The sequence below is a fragment of the Mustela putorius genome, unplaced genomic scaffold (genome assembly GCF_011764305.1).
Source record: "Mustela putorius furo isolate JIRA1106 unplaced genomic scaffold, ASM1176430v1.1 tig00000551_pilon_pilon_pilon, whole genome shotgun sequence".
Classification (NCBI taxonomy): Eukaryota; Metazoa; Chordata; class Mammalia; order Carnivora; family Mustelidae; genus Mustela; species Mustela putorius.
In genome coordinates this window covers 12,469,465-12,488,705 of record NW_025421412.1, presented here as the reverse complement: position 1 = coordinate 12,488,705, position 19,241 = coordinate 12,469,465, and the positions used below count along the sequence as shown (strand labels likewise).

General features: G+C 47.7%; 1 protein-coding gene across 5 annotated transcripts in view; it reads left to right on the top strand.

Annotated features, from left to right (window-relative positions):
• The window catches only part of FARP1 (FERM, ARH/RhoGEF and pleckstrin domain protein 1), a 270,933-nt gene that overhangs the window by 212,997 nt on the left and 38,695 nt on the right, over positions 1-19,241 (top strand). For 4 of the 5 annotated variants that reach the window (XM_045081388.1, XM_045081389.1, XM_045081387.1 and 1 more), the window contains exons 13-16: positions 339-573; positions 13,708-13,895; positions 15,014-15,103; positions 16,131-16,264. In XM_045081388.1, coding sequence (XP_044937323.1) covers positions 339-573; positions 13,708-13,895; positions 15,014-15,103; positions 16,131-16,264 — 647 coding nt within the window. The remainder of the gene's footprint in view (positions 1-338; positions 574-13,707; positions 13,896-15,013; positions 15,104-16,130; positions 16,265-19,241) is intronic. The other variant, XM_045081386.1, reaches the window with a different exon arrangement.

Sequence of the window (19,241 nt, the reverse complement as noted above, 5' to 3'; positions counted from 1 at the left end):
TTCTTGGGAAGCCCCCTGTGGGTTGCAAGGACTCTCTGGGTCCACGGAAACTGGGAGCCCAGTATGAGCCCGGAAGCCCTAGAGAGCAGACAGGCAGTGGCCCACACGTGCTGCTGGAGGGCCTGCATCGTCAGCATCCACACGCAGAGAGAACCTTCTGGAGGCCGACCCTGTGCACTCGGGAGGGCCTGCGCATGGGCGGTGTTTTGTTTGAGCAGCAAGGACCGGCAGCGTTTCCTTGGAGGTCCCTGGCAGTCCCTGGCGCTGCTGCAAGCTTCCCGCGTGTTTCTAAGGTAGCCTCTGACCCCGCCCTCCCTCTCTCGCCCCGCCCCGCGCAGGCGCAGCCGAGTGCCAGCCTGCCGCCGCGAGAAGGCGCGGAGCCCGCCGGCGGCCCGCAGGGAGAGGAGCCCAGCGCCCCCGCCGAAGAGCCGCGCCGGAGCCCCGCGCTGCCCCGGAGCCCCGCGGGCGGCGGGAAGGCGGACGGAGCCGCGCGGGCGGCGGCCGACGAAGAGGAGGAGGTCGTTAAGGATAGGACCCAGCAGAGTAAAGCTCAGCCCCCGCAGCCGAGCACAGGTCCAGCATCCAGGGCTGCCCGCGGCAGCAGCACTTCCATTCCTTTCATTGACTGCAGTGACGTAGATAGCGAGTCCGACCTGCTCAGGGAGCAAGCGTCCCAGTCCCAAACAAATGACAACTATGAGGGTGATTTGACCAGTGGGGTTTACCTGCTCTCCAGGGAGGAGAGGCGGACCGAGGCTAGGCCCAGGGCTTCCCCTCCCTCCGTGAAGTCCTCCCGGCCTCCTTCCAGAGAGTTCCTCGATGATGATTCCGCAGACCTCACCTTTGACATGAGCGGGAGCCCCCGACTCCCACGACACAGCTCCCTGATAGATGAGCTGTTCAGGGGCTCGGACGGTCGCAGTAGCCCAGCCACCCCTGTGTCCCCCGCTAGCAGACAGTCGAGTCCGAATCTGACTTGGGACCGGACTGGGTCTCAGGGCTATGTCTCCGAAAACGGGCATGACCCGAGCCGGGAAAGGACGGGAGAGGATGCTCTCCCAAGCCAGGGCCCTCTTTCCGAGAGCTCGTCCCCCGTCCTGCAGAGGCCATACTTACGGGATCTTCCCAGTAGATACAACAAGTCAGAGACCGACCCGCTCATCCTTAGCCAGGTGGCGACAACCCCACAGGCACTGGATGGGCTTGATGGCCGCGAAAAGGGAGGACGGGCCAGCCTGGCCGCGTCGGGAGGCAGAATGCTGGCTAATGGTGCGCCTTTCGTGGGTCCGACCTCAAAGACGCCCGCCGTGCGGTCAGCATGTGCCGGCGGCCTGGCGGGCCCCAGGGCGCCCCTGCACGTGACCGAGGGCTCCACCAGCAGCGGGACTGAATCCAGTGATTCAGACTCTGAGATGGGGACCCCTTTGAGGCAGCCACTCACGTTTGGCAACCCAGCGGTGCTGGGCTCCCCTTGCATGCGGAGAAGTCCGAAGCAGGGGGGCGGCCTGCGTGTGAGTGAGGAGGCCGAGGAGGCCGAGTAGGAGGGCCGGGCTTCAAGAGTCGGGAACCTGGAGTCCTGAGTCCAGGGTTCCAGTGGAGATGATCTGTCCTAGGGACTCATTAATCTTTAATCAATGTTTGTTTGGAGGAAGTTTTGGACAGCCATGTTTGGATAGGGTATGCCTAACTCTAAAATCTTGAAGAAAAAGGAAAGTTGGCATAGTGGGCTTGCTTTCCAAAAAAAAAAAATAGTGGACAAGATAAATAGTAAGACATGATGACAAGTTACCGGGAGCTTGTTTATCTTTCTGGTTGAAGGCAAGGAAGAAATTCTTTCTTATGAATCTGATCATGGGTATAGGGTGTTTATTTATGTGGAAATCTTCTGTGTGTATTGAGTTTGTGTGCAGATCACGCTCCTTTCGATTGAATGTTCAGACTGAACTATCATAGCGATCCCAGGGAAGGTGTAGGTTTTACTTTTTCCCCCCTCTTTAAGAGGAGGTGCTGTTTTTTGGAGCTTTTTGGAGCCTCAGTAGGTGAGGGAATTGACATAATTCAAGCCCGTTTGTAAGTTGATGGCTGGCTAAGATTTAAGTGTGGGTGAAATCCCCGTCAAGAATAATGAACATTTTAATAGGGAGAATAGTCTTTTCTCTCCAGACTTCCTCTGAATTGATGTAAAGGATGTCAGTGGAACTAATTTTAAGGGTCTGCTGGTTTGGCTGCGATTCGCATCAGTTGGTCAAATTGTTAGTCATGTTTTAAGAAGCTACAACTGGCTGTCAGAATTTCAAATTGAAACATAGAAATGCAGTTGAGGGGCGATGCAGGGGAAAATCAGACCTTGCAGGAGGCACTAAAGGCCTGACTTTGACTCCTGTGCAGCAGAGAGAGGACCGTTTTCCAGTATTGCTGCCTCTTGGCTGGTTATTACGTACATTCTTAACGTTCACACTTGGGTGAACAGGGTCTTCTCTTGGAAACAGTGACTTCTAGAAGTTTCCATGTGCAGGAAAAGAAGTGTATGTAGTGAGAGGTTTGATTTCTTCTTAAATCTTGCCCACTTCTGCCAGTGCCTTTCACTCAGCATTCCTGCATCTTAGATCCAAGAACCTGGTTTTATCATGCTTGTTTCTCGGCCCCAGCCGCACAAGGGAATCACCTGGGACATTTTAGAAATCAGTGATGCCTGGGCCCTAACCCTAGACATTTTTATCTAATTGGTCTGGGGTGCCCTTTGGGTTCCGCAGATGGTTCTGCTGGGCAGTCTGGGTCATTCCTCAGCCTGACACAGTTGCCTTCTAGAATCTAGTGGACTATGTTGAAGCTGACAGGTAAATTTCTGGCTTGCTTGCAAAGTAAGGAAAGCATCATCAATGAAATACTTTCATTAATTAATGCCTGTTACTTGGTACTTTGCAGTCTTTAGTACTTTTTCAAAAAAAAAAAATGAGTTGTAGAATCAAATTTTTAGATCCTAACTACCAGATAATTGAAAAGAGTTTTAACAGTGATACATCCTTGGCATGCCACCATGCCCACTGCCTTACTAAGCTCCTGCATGTGGCATGATGACAAGGGCAGGGCTCCACGTACTTAGGAAGCAGGGAAGAATTTGGCAGCCATATGTGACAAATAGACAGATCGACTGACCTTGTGGCTCCCAACTGATTATCTGTCCACACGAATGTTGACAAGTTGGTTTTGAAGATGCCGAAAACGTAATCCACTTTTATACAAACTTTTTTTTATTGTCTTATTTTCCTAATCATTTGATTCAGTGCATGATTGATGAATCAAACTGATTATTGGATGGTTTGAAAGATGTTCATTGAAGTAGTCTATTGATGTCTTGCTTTAGATCTCTATATTTAACGGAGTCATGGAACTTTAGAACTAGAAGGGACCTTAGAGATTGTCTAGGGGAAACCTTCATTTTGTGGATGACAAACCTTGACCTGCTGAAGTCGAGACATGTCAGCTAGTCATACAACCACTGCCTGATGAAGCTGAACTGGAACTGTGGCCCGTAGCCCTTCAGCTCTGGTCTGTGTGACCTCTTGGTGCAATAGGACCTTTTTGATTTAGTACTTTAATTTTGGAGAATCTTGTTCAGATTAATAATTAAAATTAGATGTGGAGACCAGGGATCATGGAGACCTGACTTAAGACAGTTACAGTCCATAATGCGTAGGAAGCACTGCTCTTTCTGTTGTGGAGTTTTTGCACTTATAATGTGTTCTTGCATATTCTGTTCTGGACTTAGAAAAAGATGTCGATCTGCTGTATAAAAATGCAGTCCAATGTGAGTTAAGCAGAGTCCCATTTGGAATCCTGTGGTTTATTTGTGAAGGTGATTTGTTCAAATGACTTTTCTTTTTACCTCTGATTACACTGCAGTCTGCTGATGGAAGTATGAATGAGCAGTGGGTATTAACCTTCCCAGCATACAGTGCGAATCAGCAAATGTAAACCTCCAAAGCAAAACATGCTCCAGTAATTATTTTGTTTTGCTTTTTGCTTAAAGGAGTGATTTTTGTCTGTTTGTTTTTATGTGAAATGTTTTAAAAACAGCTGATCAATGGTAGTGTACTCAGTTTTGTGTTGACGGACGTTCCCTTTTTAGGGTAGCTCATCAAGTTTTCCTCTGGTTGGGTTCGTACCAGCCAAGCGACTCAATTTCTGCTTCTGGGCCAGTATTTATGAAAGCAGCAGTCCTGATGTGATTAATGGTGCTTAACAGAGAAGGGGTATGGTTTGTTCAAAAGCCACATAGCCTAAAGTGCTGAAAATATCCACTAATTGCCTCTGGGAGAGCTTGCTCTGCACAAATAAAGATTTTAAGCATGGGTTAGGGAGTACTTCTAAGCATTCTTGGAGCCCGGCAGAGCCAGCTCGCACAGGAGATGTGGTCTTTCTCCGTGCAGAGGTCAGGGAAAGCTGACAGCCTCTCACCTTCTACCTTTTGGGCGCCTCTGGTTCCCCAGGTCTTAACATGGCCTCCAGAGCCACACGGTGTGGCAGGGAAGGACACGTGTGTCACAGAGTTGAACCAAGGATGCAGCAAAGACCAGCAATGGGGTTGGGTGTGGACAGGTGACCTGTGGATTCATTCTAGTTTCCAGAGGGTTTCCCAAGACCCGTCTGTCTGTTTTTCTAAGACAACAGCTAGTGCAGAGGACTCCTGAATCAGTAAGGAGCCCAGGATTTAGGTAATAGCTGCTCCATGAAATAGGAAACCTTAAGGCCTCAGATAGAATACAAACCATCTATAGAAACTCACCTTCCAGCCACCAGGCCCCACCAGGGCCCCCCTGAATCCCTATCTTTGTGAGATGGTATTTCAAAGTATGCACATTGTAGCCCCTCGCGTGGTTGATTTTTCTGTTGCTGTTTTTCAGGGCAAAATAAAATGCAAGAAATTCTTTTAGCGTGAAGAAATGCATTTAATGGGTTCCGGAACTTGAACTGCTCCAGCTCCTCTGACCGGCATCTGTATGCCGTTGACGATATTTTATTAGACAGGCATTTAATTAAAGGAATTCTGTGGGCCAGATTCTTCCCCCACATATGTGACTCATATTTGGGGATTTCTCACAGACTTAGTTCCCAGTTGTGCCACATGGCCAGCACTTGAAATGTGAATGATTTTTATTTTATTCTCAAGAACTTCTTTGAAGATTTCAAACCCAGCAATGCTTTAAAAAAAAAAAAAAAAAAAAAAAAGAAAAAAGCCAGGCCTGCAAAACTAAAATACAGCCTGAGCCTCTTGAAATTTGCAGCACGTATGCAAAATCTAGCCTGTCCTCAGTTGAATCAGAAACTCAGCTTGCATCCTAGCCTTGGAAGCCCTTTGACTGTGCTGCGAAGCAGTATCTAAAAGAAGGAAAAATTAATGAGATTAAACTATCCTTTAAAATTCTGTTAAAACTTGCGCATATGCATACAGCATCCTTTTTCGTATCTGTAATTGGTGTTCACCTCCAATCCATCAACTTTTTCCACTTAAAATGTTACTCCGTATTCAGCACAGAATGAGTTTGGTACAGTTGCCATCATTAGTCAGTGATTGGCCCAGCCTTAAATTAAGAAACTTGGGGGCCCTTTTCATCACTGGGCTTATTTTGAATTGATTTTGTTTTAATCACTCTTCATCTCGGCAAGCATTTAAAGAGACCTCAGAATTGCATTCCTAAGAAAGGCTTTGTTTTCTGGATCTTCTCTCTCTCGGAGGCCATAAGCCTTCCTTCTCTGATAGGCGCGGAGTCACTCTAAAGCTGGTGGGCCTTCCTCTGGTTTCATGGGATGAGTCTGTTGCTGCAGATTTTATAAATCAAGCTGCAGCGGAATCTTTCTCTGCCATTGCTGCCATAGGGAGTAAGTCTCTGTTGAACCTGAAAGGAGGGACTGTTGCAGAATAATCCACCACTGGTGGCTGTCTGATGAGTTTCACACTCAGCCACGTTCGCCACCTCCGTGAGAGCACATGGGAGCAGAAGTGCTCGTTATGAACTCCGAGAGCAGTAAGTGATGAACAAACGAGGCTCTGGTGACTGAGACGATTTACTGGCGCTGCTGCTTTTTCTTTGTTAGTTTCATTCCGTCTGTTTCAGTCAAGTTGAGTGAAATAGTGCAGGAGAATGGGCTCCCTGGTGTACGCTCGTGCATACCTCTAATACCACTCGCTGGTTTTTAAAAGGAAGCCACTGACTTTTAGATCAAAATAAGCATGCCACTTTAATAAGAAGCTGTTCTCTTCTTATTTAAAAAAACAAACAAACAAACAAACAAACAAACCCAACTCCACGATTTGGCATTATGTTGTCAGGACCTGGTTGCCTCTTGCTTAGAGCCATCATTGAAAAGGACTACTTACTGTTTCCTCAAATAACCTAGAGATTTCCAAGTAATTCTGCTACAAACAGGAGTTGCAGATGCTCATTTGTATGCCATTTTATATGTTTGGGAGGAGGTGGGTGGAGTCTTGTTTTGTCCAAAAAAAAAAAAAGGGAGGAAACAGTACATCATTCCAAGAAATGTAAATGACACTTCTAGCACAAGGAACGTTTCTTCTCTTCCAATGAAGGCAATTCAGCATTCCCTGGAGGGACCTGGGGAAGAAGTGAGAAAATCTTTCAGAACTGAATTGACTGATTTGTCCAGAATCATGTCGGTGTAGGCTGACCTTAGCTTCGCTTGGAGACATGGGCATCTCTTCAGCCTCCGGTGTTGTTCCCAGGGGAAGGCACCTCCTCTGGGTCTTTGCATGGGTTCTAGATCAGGTTACTCTGGAATGTCTTGGAGTGGCTTCATATCTGAAAGCAGGGAGGATTAAAAGTCAGCTGTTGACACGGGACATCCGATCCACATGTGTAGCTGAGAGCAAGTTTTAGGTGAACTGCAAGGCTGGTGTCCCAGAGGCCATCACGGGAAGGGCACCGGAAGATCCGCGGGGCTTTCGGGGCAGCAGTTGCAGAATATTGAAGGGTGACGGCAGGTCGTTGCCAAACGCAGCCCAAGCCGGGGGCACGAGCGAGTACTGCGTGTGTGCGCATGCGTGCTCACTTAGTAAAAAGCATCAGACAGGGATGGACTCATTCTACTTTCAAGTAAGAGATGGAGGCGGTGATGGGCCCGGGAGTCTCCAGGCAGTTTACTGCTCTCTTACAAGTTTGGGCTGTTTACTGGCTCTCAAATAGGAAACAGGAGAAGGTTCCTTTTGGAGCCCATAGTCGTGTGACTGGTGTGTCATTACCCACGGATGAACTTTCTGGCTCATGAAACTAGGCTAACAGCTCCTTTTCCCCCTGGGCCTCTAAGTTCCTTTGTGGGAAGTAGGGAATTTGTCACTCTGCCTGCAGCGATGTACAGAACGACCGAAGACAGGCCTTCTTTAGTGCAGACCACACGCCTGCTGCTCTCCCCACACGCACCTCAAGGCCCGAGGTCCAGTCCCCCATGCTCACCACCCCCTTCTGCGTGGAAAGTTGCTGTGAACACCTGACTAACCCAGTCTCACAAGCTTGGCCTATATGATTAATCCAGTTCCCTTCTGTCCTTTCTGTGTGTATATTTAATACTAGAGATAAAATATTTTATTAAAAATGTCTAATATGCCAAATTTTACAATAGAAAAGGCTGGGGACTTCATTCTCATTTTTGTCATTTGTTTAATAAATTTGGGGAAACATTTTCTGTTGTTCCATTGTATGCACTGTCTGTCAGCATGTACCTATCTAGGAGGGGAAAAGCCCCCCACCCCGCCCCAGTGTTCTGTCTTTATCCTCAGAGCATGGTGTACCCTGTTTCCTGCATTGTTGAGCACTGTCTGATGTTTGTTTTTTTTTTTTACACTGCTGAATACCAATTTGTACTTGGAATACCTGTTTCCTCTAGAATTACAGTGATCCTGTTCTCTAAACAGCAAGCTTTAACACGGAGACATGCCGGGGTCCTACCCCCTATCACTGAGGGTGGGGTCTAGAAGGCAAAGGGAAGACTTCAGTTGCCTGATTTCGTCTTCTAAGGAGCCTGCACTTTGTACTGTGTGTGCACTGGCAGCGGTGGGGGGGGGGGGGTCATCTTTGGAAGCGAGCAGGATCACTGTAGTTGGGGGAGAGGTCTCACGGAAGCAGAGCGTATCTGTGGCCACAGCCTGCACAGGGGAGCTCAGACATCTAACCAAAGGGCTGGCTTCCTGTTTTGATACGGACCAGCCAATCAGATGAGGGTAGAACACTCTCCATAGTTGATGTCTATAAGGGAATTTAGTTGGGCGCTTGTCTTGGCGGGTGCGGGGGCTGATGGGAACATAGAGGAGACCCCGCCCAGCTCAGCCCCATTGGCTCCTCATGGATAATAAGTAAACTATTAGTAATTCTGATGCATCCCCAGAATGTAGGCTGTCACAGATACTGTCTGGTTTCCTCCCCCTCTCCACGGTCTAGGAAAGCAGCATCCCTGTAAAGCATGGATTTATATCACCGGGAAGGGTGCTGGCTTCTGCGGTTAACCATGAGCTTGGGGATTCTCGGAGCATGGAAGGCCAAACTCCTGTAACCGTGTATGCACGATAATATCTCTTGTTAATCCAGACTCAAGAGGCTTTTACTTGTCCTAACAGGTATCTTGCTGTAAAAACTGTCCATTGTAACTGCTCTTTCCCACTGACGGCTAAAGCTTTGTCCTAAGTACAAGATGGTATTTTTCATTGGTATGAAACACCGTGTTCCCCAACCCAAACACTGCTCCCAACACCGCTGCCACCACCACCACCACCATGTGTGAACAAAGAGAAATTCTCCTTTCTCTTTTCTCCGTAAGTGAGAGCACACTAGAACATTCTCTGTCATTGCTCCATTCCTAGGCATGTCTCTGTTTCTCTGCACGTTGCACTGTGGTTGCTTTTCTGAGTTGCTGGGTGATGAACATTGAAGCTGATTCTTAGCTGCTTATGAAACTTTGTTTAAAGGACCTTGGTCTGAGAATAAGAGGCACATACACGCATTACCCTCAACACCCTCCATTATCAAGAAAAGGACAGCACAACCAGGGTTGCTAATTCTGTGAACTAGTTTTTCTCGTGACACCTTATAATTTTTTTTTTTTTTTACACCTTACAATTTTAACAAAGCATTGTCAGCTTTTTTCACATATTCCATTGGAGTGGACACCCAGCTGAGTTATCACACGAGTGAGCCCTGTCCATTTGGGATATTACCCTTTTTCAGCCTAATACTGACCTTTTTTGATAACTTTTTTGATAACAATTCAAATACAGGTGCTCTCCAGAAAGAGTTCATACGTATTCTTTTTTTAGAAGGAGATGATGGATTTAAAAAGAGCCTTTTCAAAGATCCATGAAAACCTACATCTGTAATGAATTTCCTACATGTGCCTTTGGAACATATTCTGGGTATGTAGAGATAAAATCTCTTGTTTTAGAACCAAATGCCAGGAGACAAATCATGATAGTTGAGTGGAATCTAGAGGCTTGCCCAGGTAACTTTGGGGGGAACGCTGAATAATCAGCATCCTGTTCTAATTGTACTTACTAAAATTTTGAAAAGAGGAATTGAGAAAGCAATCAGTATTCTCAAATATTCGAGTATCTATCAGACCTGCTCTGGGTTACTATTTTTAAAATGATTACCAGGTTTTCTAAACACTTAAGAGGAAAAACAACTTAGCTAATTAAAACTAAGATGACCAATTTAAAATAGAGGATAAGTACAACTAAGTTTTCCAAATGCCATTTTCTATGACTTGGAAAATAGAGTGGAAATTCTCTTTTTCCAGACATGTGTGAGTCTCTTCTTAAGCCTTAATACAATCAGAGGAGGTTACTATGCAGCTGTGCCCAATCCCAAAAAGTGGGAGATGAGCATTGAGTTTGGCTCCATGGTCATAAACCATGTTCCCACTGTTGATGTACCTCTGAAAAGGGGCTGGTCCAGTTGGGGTGATACTGCAGAGCTTCCCCAGAAAAGCCAGGAACGGATAAGGATGAATGTATTTTACATTAAAAAGATAGAGAAGCTAAGTCAGTTTCTCAGCTAGGTGAAAAATTGAATCCCTAAATATAGCCATGCTAATTTGGAGTTCCATAATTGTTTGTGCCACGAGAATGTGTACATTTAAAAGGATTTTTAAAAGCTGTTCCGAGAAATGCCTCTCTTGACAGCAGTATTGGTGGTGGCATTTCCAGTCCATGGGGGTAGTATAAACTCAGCCCACTTGATACGGGTTAATAGCAGGGAAGGGGGGGGGCACCGTGTTGGGGTCATGAAATCATTTGGAAGAGGTGGAGGGTTGGAGAGTTATGACTGGAAACAAAATGCAGGGCAGTTTCTGGAAATGGGAAAAATAGTTTTTAGAAGAATCAGAAGCTTCTGGATTTTTGGAGTATAACTGATCTTTTTCTAATGTCTTGAAGCTTCTTTCCACCTGTTGCCTTAATATCCAGGTGCTTTCTCAAAAGATTCCCCCAAATTATTTACCTAGAGCCCATCCCTGAAAGAAATTACTTGTGTCAGTTTGTCATGGAGGGGGGAAAAAAAACCAAACAAACAATTAAAAAAAGTACCCAGGCATTAATGAGTTCACTGAGTAGCTGGGAACATCAGTCACAGTTTCCTCTTCTCGTCACCTGGGGCTGTGCCTTCAAAGTAGGTAACCAGCTTCATGATTTGAACAGGCTTGATAAGCTAGGTAGGTAAGGGGGCTGGTTTTCTCTTACAGAGCAGCCCTGTTTGTTTGTGGAATGGACTACTTCAGTGAAAATTGGTTACATAGACCTGTAGTTCAAGTAACTGTAGCGTAGACTCTGACTTAAAGACCCAGCTCTTCCCACCTGCCCAGGGGTGGACCCTACGTGGACACCACTTTGCATACGCTCAGTCCAAAGAGCGTTTTAATTTCTCATCAAGCTGCCGGATTCTCCCGGTTGCCCTCATCAGCATGTCTGACGGATTGCTGAATGGTCAGTGAGCTGCATAGTTGGGTTTGGACCACGTCACCTATAAATTTTCCAAAAGTCTCGAGTAATTTCGCTTGCAAGGGGAGAAGACGGCTGCTCTCCGTGGAGGCAGTTGAAACGAGCAAACTTGAACTTCAGAGTTTGGACTGTCCCCTTCTTTGGACTTGTGGACAGATTTCTAGACCGGGCTGCTTGGTATTTATTGATTTATTGGTCCTGCTGTTAAATACACCCATCAACCTTCCTGTCTGGGGCCCCAGGAGTAGACACAAAGCTAGCGGGAGGAGCCGCTCCGGAAACGGAAGTGGGCAACAGTCCTTGTGTTGCCCGTGTAAAGGTGCCGGTCACCCACATCTTTGGGCTACGTGAGTGAGTGCATGTCCCCCAGCAACCTGTGGCTGACCCGGGGCTGTCCTTTCCTCAACCTAGGAATACGGGTTATGAAGTTCACTGCCATTATCCTGTTTTCTGAATCCCGTCTCTGACGTGGTCCAGTGTAGATGCTTCTAGATGGCTGTTCTCTTTGAAATGTGCCCTGCCCTCTCGGCGGGACAGACATCTCCTGGAACCCTGGTCTGTCTTCTCAACCTTTCAGTCTACTAAATTAGAAGTGTCCCCAGGGGGACTTCACCAGGGCAATAGCTTCTGACCTTTGGAGGGTAGAAGTGCCTGTGCTTGATGGGCCCCCCCACCTCCCGCATTTTCTCCCTCCCAGTGGGGCAGGTGGTTTTTGTCTGCTGCTGGATGCTGTCCAGGGCCTGATTGGTACTGTCCCAAAACCCACCCCCACCCCCTCTCCTCCTCCAAGCCAGCCTTCTCTAACTGCTTTTTATTCTTGGCTCCAACTCTCACTGATGACGTGAGTGCTTTTTCTGCTGCACATCCCTGCAAAACCGAGGCCCCGCATGCTCTCACTTAGAACTGCCTCACCTGACCTCACCACAGTGTGAGAGCTGAAGGTAAGCCCCGCCCCCATTTTGCCGGATCATGGTGGACAGATAAAAAAGCTGCTCGGATACAATGACTCACAAATGCATGAAATGTTTGGATCGCCAGACTGCCAGAATTTCTCTTTCCTATTTCCTATTTGTAGTGATGACACGTTTCCTTTTTGTGACTTTTTTTTTTCTTAAAGGGAATAGCGTAGACCCTTGAAACATTTGCGGTTCTAATTGTTGTCACTATTTCTATTTGACAAGTTCCAGTACTTTCGAAATCATTGTATTCGGTTGTGCACTAGTGTCAATAAAATTGACATTTGTGAAGCAATTTCTGGCCTTTTTCTCCGGGTTTCGCTGGGTCTGGTGGAGTGTGGGGTGCACGGGTCTTTGTCTAACAGTGCTGCGTATTAAAAATGCCAGGATTTCCATGGAGGGATTTTTAAAACGCAAACTTCTTTAATCTTGCTCACATCTTCAAGTCTCGTTCTTCGGGGACTGTCGCACTGACCCATAGTCCTGTAGCGGGACATCTGCTTTTTTGCTGCTGTTCTGGGTGTGCTGGCTTTCCCTGCATGTGTTGGCAACACCCCTAGCCGGTCCAGCTGGGACGGGGCGGGGGCTGGTGGTTTTCCATAGTTGGTTCATTCCTCCTGTGATATCAAGTTCACTACCCATTCTAGGCCATCCCATCTTGTAATTTCAAAGTGGATATGGATGAATCCAGAGGGAGAGGGTAGCTTTCAAGAAAATCGGGGTATGCCCAGAAAACGGCACTTCACCTTCTCGCCGAGATCCTTGTCAGTGTGCGGAATAGCCTTGAGCTGAAACCGCATTTTGGGAAACAAGAAAGCGTTTTACATCGTCTTTCCTTAGAATGGTAACAGAGGGCACTGCAGGCTCCTTGAACTTCGTCGACCCTCGCACTAGCCCTAGCAAACCTGTGTTAGAATTAACAAATGTGTTCGGTGGAAACACGCAGGTAGAGTGTTTTTCCGAAACGTCCCGGTTGGCTTCCATGGGTTGAGGTTTGGAGACTCACAAAATTCTGTTGGCGAAACGTTGCACGTGCACACCCTCTCCTTTGGCTGACGTTTAATGGGTAATGATACATTTTCCTATTATTTAATGTATCCTTTGCAGAGGAATCATTAATGACCTGTCACTTTTTGACTCATCAAGGGGAATTGTGATAATGTAATGACCTCCAGCTTTGCATGTGGTGCTAGTGTTTCTGTCCCAAACAGTGAGAGAGACCCGGAGTGCCATCACCAGGTATAATAAGCTTGCTTCTGTTCTTGGTAGAAGGGGAGTTAGCTGCTCATCCTTGGCTTTGCTGCGGCCCGTTGTTTCCAAGGCGTAGTCTGTCCCGGCACATCAGCTATTTAGTTTCCTTTTAGAATAGCTCTATTTTGCTAGTCCTTTCTCATGTCTCCTGGTGGTAGAGACACTGTCTTTCTGGAATAATTCGTAGCCGCTCAGGCAGTAGTAAGGAGCTGAAGATCCCGTTTGGGGATCCACTATGCTTCTACCCATTCCCCGAGCAGAGTTCTCCGCCTTATTAATCACAGAACTCTGGCTCCGCTGACTCATTCATACTACGGTATTTTTAGTCGGAAGGCAGCCGCAACTCAGAGAAAAACTAGAAAATCGTGAAGCGCATTCGATGTGCAGAATGGTAGTCAAGGTTCTAAAGATTTGATTTGGGGGAAAATGGACAGTAGCGATCCGGTCCCAGAAAGAATTACTTTTTTATTTTTTTCTCTAATACTTCTCATCCCCAAATAGGCTCCCTGACTGGTAGCCCTCACCTTTCAGAGCTGTCCATCAACTCCCAGGGAGGAGCTGTGCCCGCCAGCGTGATCTTGTCTCCCAACCTGAGCCCCGACACCAAGCAGGCCTCCCCCTTAGTCAGCCCGCTGCTGAACGACCAGGCGTGCCCGCGCACCGACGACGAGGAGGAAGGCCGGAGAAAGGTGTGGGGACCCGCGTGCACACGCGTTGCTCTATTTTTTTTTTTTTAAACTGCACTAGTATACGTAACACTTGCCATGTTAACTGCTGGTAGCATGAAGTACCTTCACAGTGTTGTGTAACTGTCCATCCCCAGAACTTTGTCATCGTTCTAGACCGAGCCTGTCCCCACTCACCGGGAAATCTCCATCCATTTCCTTCTCCCAGCCCCCAGCAGTCACCATCCTGCTTTTTGTCTTTGTGGATTCGACCGCTTCTCTGTCCTTCTGTGTCTGACGTTTCTTCCACGTGGCACAACGTCCTCGAGGGTCATCCACAGTGTAGCGTGGGACAGAGTTTCCCTTTTAAAGTTGAGTCCTATCCCATTGTGTGGGTAGAGCACAGTGTGCTTATGCACCTGTCTGTCGGGACAGGTGGGTCACTCGCTCCTTTTGGCTATCTCCCTGCTGCTGCCAGAAACATGGGCATCCAGGGGTCCCAAGTCTCCGATGCCAGTGCTCTCGTGTGTATCCCCGGAGGTGGAATCAGGCATACTCTCGTGGAAACAGGCAAGATGGCTAGCAGCCAGGATTGCCCATGGCCAACTCACTGTAGACAGGTGCTTGCTCACCTTAGTGAAGGACTCCAGGGAACCAAGTCATGGTGGTGTCGCCAGCTGTTTTCTCGTCGTCCCCGTAGCTCAGCCACTGTGTATTTCCACGGACACTCAAGCTCCCATTTCCCATACACCGACACCACCAGACCCTGCTCCCCACAAAGGCCGCTGCGGCTTCTCTTTCTTTTCCTGGAAGACGGCATTGCTCTGATATTTTACTAATTGGTTAGAGCCTCCAATGCCCCATCTTGAATGAATAGTCCTTCACGGTGACTAACGTACTCATTGGAGGCCTTTGACTGCGGGTAAGATTCATGCGGAAGGAAACGTTCCCAGGCTTTATCCCCATCATGGGAATCCATTCTGTTCTCCTAGCTCCTCACACAGAAAGGCAAACCAGTAAGAGTTTCTTGAGCCGTGAACAGAAGATGGAAAATGAACCATGTGTCGCTTTAATCAGGACATTCTTAGAGGCTTGTGCTCAAAGATTATTATGACGTCTTGTCTCTCCTGTGGGTTTTGCAGAGATTCCCAACGGACAAGGCATACTTCATTGCTAAGGAGGTATCCACCACCGAAAGGACGTACCTGAAGGACCTTGAGGTCATCACCTCGGTATGTGTCGCATTTCCCTTAGAGCATTCAGTTGCGTAATGTATCTCAACACCCCTGTAGCTTTCAGAGAGTTGCTGGATCTAATTAAATGTTGGGCTCTCTGAATTCAATTAAAAGGATTTGGTTCTGGGTTATAGAAATTAGACGGTAATAGTATATTTAATTTGGAACATGCTCTATTAAAAAATTTTACATTTGTGATTTTCAAGTGCAAAGAAAGGAAGTTCCTAACATGGAGATAATTAAAACGAAACCTTTCTCTGCCTGCCTGGCACCCAGGGCAGAGCGGTGTTCTGCCGGGCATCACATGCAGCTCCTTCTGCTTGAGGGAGACCCCAGAGGTGAACAGAAGCCTGGTTTTAGCCCTTGGTAAGAAATGGAGCCAAGTCAGCAAATCTGCCCGAAGCCCGCCTTTTGTTATTTTAATCAGTCCTATTGAGTCTAGGAAAGAAATTCAAAGCACTGCAGGTATCTAGGATCCCTGGGTTCTGGGAAAAAACTAGCCAGTGGAGGCCAGTGGGAATCGCTGGGCTTCTGTGCCTTTAGGGTGTGAATGGCCTGGGCGGGGGAGGGGTTCGCCCAAGCAGGTGCTCGAACAGGCGCTGGGCCTCGGGGAGGGGATAGAGTACCTACCTGTGTGAAGGTAGTGGCTTCTCTCCCTTGTCCTGCCTCCTTGGGGCTCAGCGTCTTCACAAAGGCACAGCGATCGATGTTCCTACAGGATCGAAGCAGAGGGGGTGCCGTGGTCTAAATGAGTGGGGACCCAGTGAGTTGGCCAAAATGCCAGTCCTGATTGGAAGTAGCTGCCCACTTCAGAGATTTCTCTTGACCTCAACAATCCATCGGTAACAAGTTGTGGGCGGCCCTGAGAATGAGCTAGGGGCTTCTCACCCCGTCTGATGGAAAACGGGGAAAGCAGTCAGGCCCAGGAGCCCCTCATGCTCCCGGGTGCCCCCAGATTTAGCGAGAAAGCCTTGTGTCCTCCGGGCCGCCATTCACGTGTCCGCGTGTGTCCTCTTTGTTCTAGTGGTTTCAGAGCGCGGTGAGCAAAGAGGACGCCATGCCCGAAGCCTTGAAAAGTCTCATTTTCTCGAATTTTGAACCTTTGCACAAATTTCATACAAGTTTTCTCAAGGAAACCGAACAGCGACTAGCCCTGTGGTGAGCACAATTACTTTTAACCATGACACGCGTCCCCTCTCCTGGCTCCCTCCTGTCTTCCTGTCATTCCTTGTGCGCAGCTGTCATGCCCAAAGAGAAAAGCAAGAACCTGGCTTAAGGTGAGCCAACCTCAAGATGGTTTTCAGTTCCATTCTGTGTGCATTCAGATGTCATCCTGGGTTTTTGTTCCCTTTGGCTTACAATTCTTTGGAACACGGGTTTTCTCATGAGTAAGTGAAACTTACAACATAAAGATGGTAGTTCCTTCTGGAAAACCAATGTGGGCTTTAAGGAGTAGAGGCATGTGGGGGAGGGGGGACTTTGCAGGTGTTGGCGGTAGTTCCCTGCGCTGGCCTTAGAGTCCTTTGTGAAGCATCTGTATGTCTCACACGGTTTTCAGATTTATATGACATGGTGTTAAGTGCTTAGCAAAACATAGGGCCCCATGTACCGCCCACTTGCACGTTATATCCTACTCTAGGAGTTCATCTTAAGGATGCATTTATAATGGGAGATGACATGACAAGAGATAGCCATATTAGCATTAAAAGATTGCAAATGATCTAAATGTCGATGGGCAGATTGGTTCAGAGTCACATTAAGTCTGTCCGTTTAATACCGAAGAAAACAGTAATCTGGGAGGAAGAAGAGTGTGGTGCTGGAAGTCAGGAAGCACTCCGTGTCCCGGAGGAGGCAAAGTCCAGTGTCCCCTTCCCTAAGATGGAACCTTTACAGAAAATTCTTCAGGTGTGCTTTTTGTGGTTCTTGTTTTTTAAGCCTGTTCTGTGTAGACACTCGGGGAGTTGACTGTCTACCAAACATGCATTTACAAATTCCAGAGAGAAATAGCAAGAGGCTTCTGTGTTTTTGGCAGAGGTGGCGCCGTTGTATACTGTTTCCTCACTGTAGGGGACAATTTGCTTTAAAGTGTTCTTAGGGCGTTTAGTGACCGGGAGTGTGAAGGAGCAGTGGCTGAGGTGGTCTCACCCCAGGTGATCCCAGATGATGGGATTCAAGTGGCAGCTGACCAGGTCTGAGGGGCTGCTTTCCTGTGTCGTGAAGGGAACATGCTTGGGAGTCGGGCTGTGAGTGTACTTGAAGACAACGCACACACAGATCTCGCCCTACAATAGGAGGAGGCCGGAGGCTTGACCAAGATGGCCCCAGGGAGGGGAGCACAGCCAGGACTGAGTGACGGCCTCACTGAAAATGGGGCAAGATTAGGAACCCCACTGGAGAGGTTTACTCTAGGTTGGTGGTGTGAATGTAAGAGAAAGGCCACTTGTCAAAATGAAAAAAAGCTTCTACAGGCTCTAACTTCTGATTTTACCTCCCAAAGTTTCCTTGGAAGCTTTTGGTTGCGTTCTGCCCTAGCACATTACCTCATCATTCCTACAGAGCTCGACGATGCTTTCACAGGGGAGTCGAAGAACTTAGAGCTCTGGAGAAACCAAGCCACAGTTAGTTGTGTGGCCAGTGAGATGTGTGTTGAACAGTCTTAAGTCGTCCCAGAGGCTCAGACCATCTTGAGCACCTGGCAACTTCCATCCACCTAAATGATGACAGATGACCTTGGTAATGTTGGGGAGGTCACACACAGGAAATGCCACCGGTGGGACCCTGGCAGCCCAGCATCGTGGCCTCCGCTAGTTCCTGCCACCACAGAGAAGTTAGGAATAAGTGGCATGCTCTTGGATTTATCTTTGACCTTCAGTTTTTAGTATCCAGCCCTTAACTGTGAAAGAAGAGCCAATTCTTAAAAAGCGGCTGCTATCCCATGTTTCCCAGAGGATTTCCAGTGGCGTTTCTTTCAAAGATCTGTAATGTTATTCATGTTTTACATACAAAAGACTCAAAGCTAGAGAGAGAACAGATCGTCGATACGCCGCTCAAGGGCACAGTATGTCCTTGCCACTGTGGACCCAAACCAGACTGGTGACGTTTATCAGGAATCCGTGGAAAAGTCTGCTGTTGAGTTCAGCTAATCATTTCCTCAAGGGCGTGCTGAGGAAGACCTGCTTGGCGGGGGGTTCCGGGCAGAAAGTCTGCGTGAATGAATGTGAGAAGATAGAATAACACGGAGAGGACCCGGTGTCCATCTCTAGCTCGCAACATTGGCTACTCCTTCCAGTCACCTAGAAACTTTAACAAAAATCTCCATCCCCAGCCAGAACCCCAGACCAGTTATGTTGGAATCTCCGAGAGGTAGGACCTGAGCCCCAGCGGTTCCTGAAGCTTCACAGGTGATCCCAGTATGTCACCAAGGGCAGGAACCCTTGTCCTGAGTGTCCTAGACATAAAGAAGGCCAGAGAATGAAAAACGAAACCTTCAAGGCTCAGGGCTCCTTCAGCACACTGGGCCCAATTCTGAGTTTCACCTTTGACATTTTGAGTTTTACATTTGATAATAAGAGAATGCATTTCATTAAAAAAGAAAAAGTGTTGGAACCATGGGCATTTGTCCTAAAAGAGAGAAGATTGTAGAATGCACGTTGGCTCTCTTTCAGCTGGTCACATGGAAAAGGGAGTGAGCATCATCTTCACTGTACCAGAGCAGGAAATTCAAACAGGACGTTTCCAAAGAGGCATGTCGTGTCTAAATATAGAGAAGGATTTCCTAACGCTGACGCTTAGTCGTGAGAGGCTGCCTTATGAGGCAGTGAGCTCCCCCAGCCCGGGGTTTCTTGAGCGCAGGCCGACTGTTTTTAGAAGGCATTTATCTATTAGGAGAAACCCCAAACCCGGCCAGTGCCTCAAGGTCACCTTGGGGGCCGGGGTGGGGGGTGAGTTTCAAAAAAATAGATCCCCCCGTCCTGGTGCAGCTCTGCTGAATCAGAGCATTGGAAGGAGTCCCAGAAACGTGTGTTTCTAAAGCACTGCTTGAGGGGACTGAGAAATTCCTTTTCTGGAGCCACTGGTAGGGAGTTCCTCTGACAAACTAGGATTCTCCGATTCTTTGCTTTGCGGTTTGGTTATG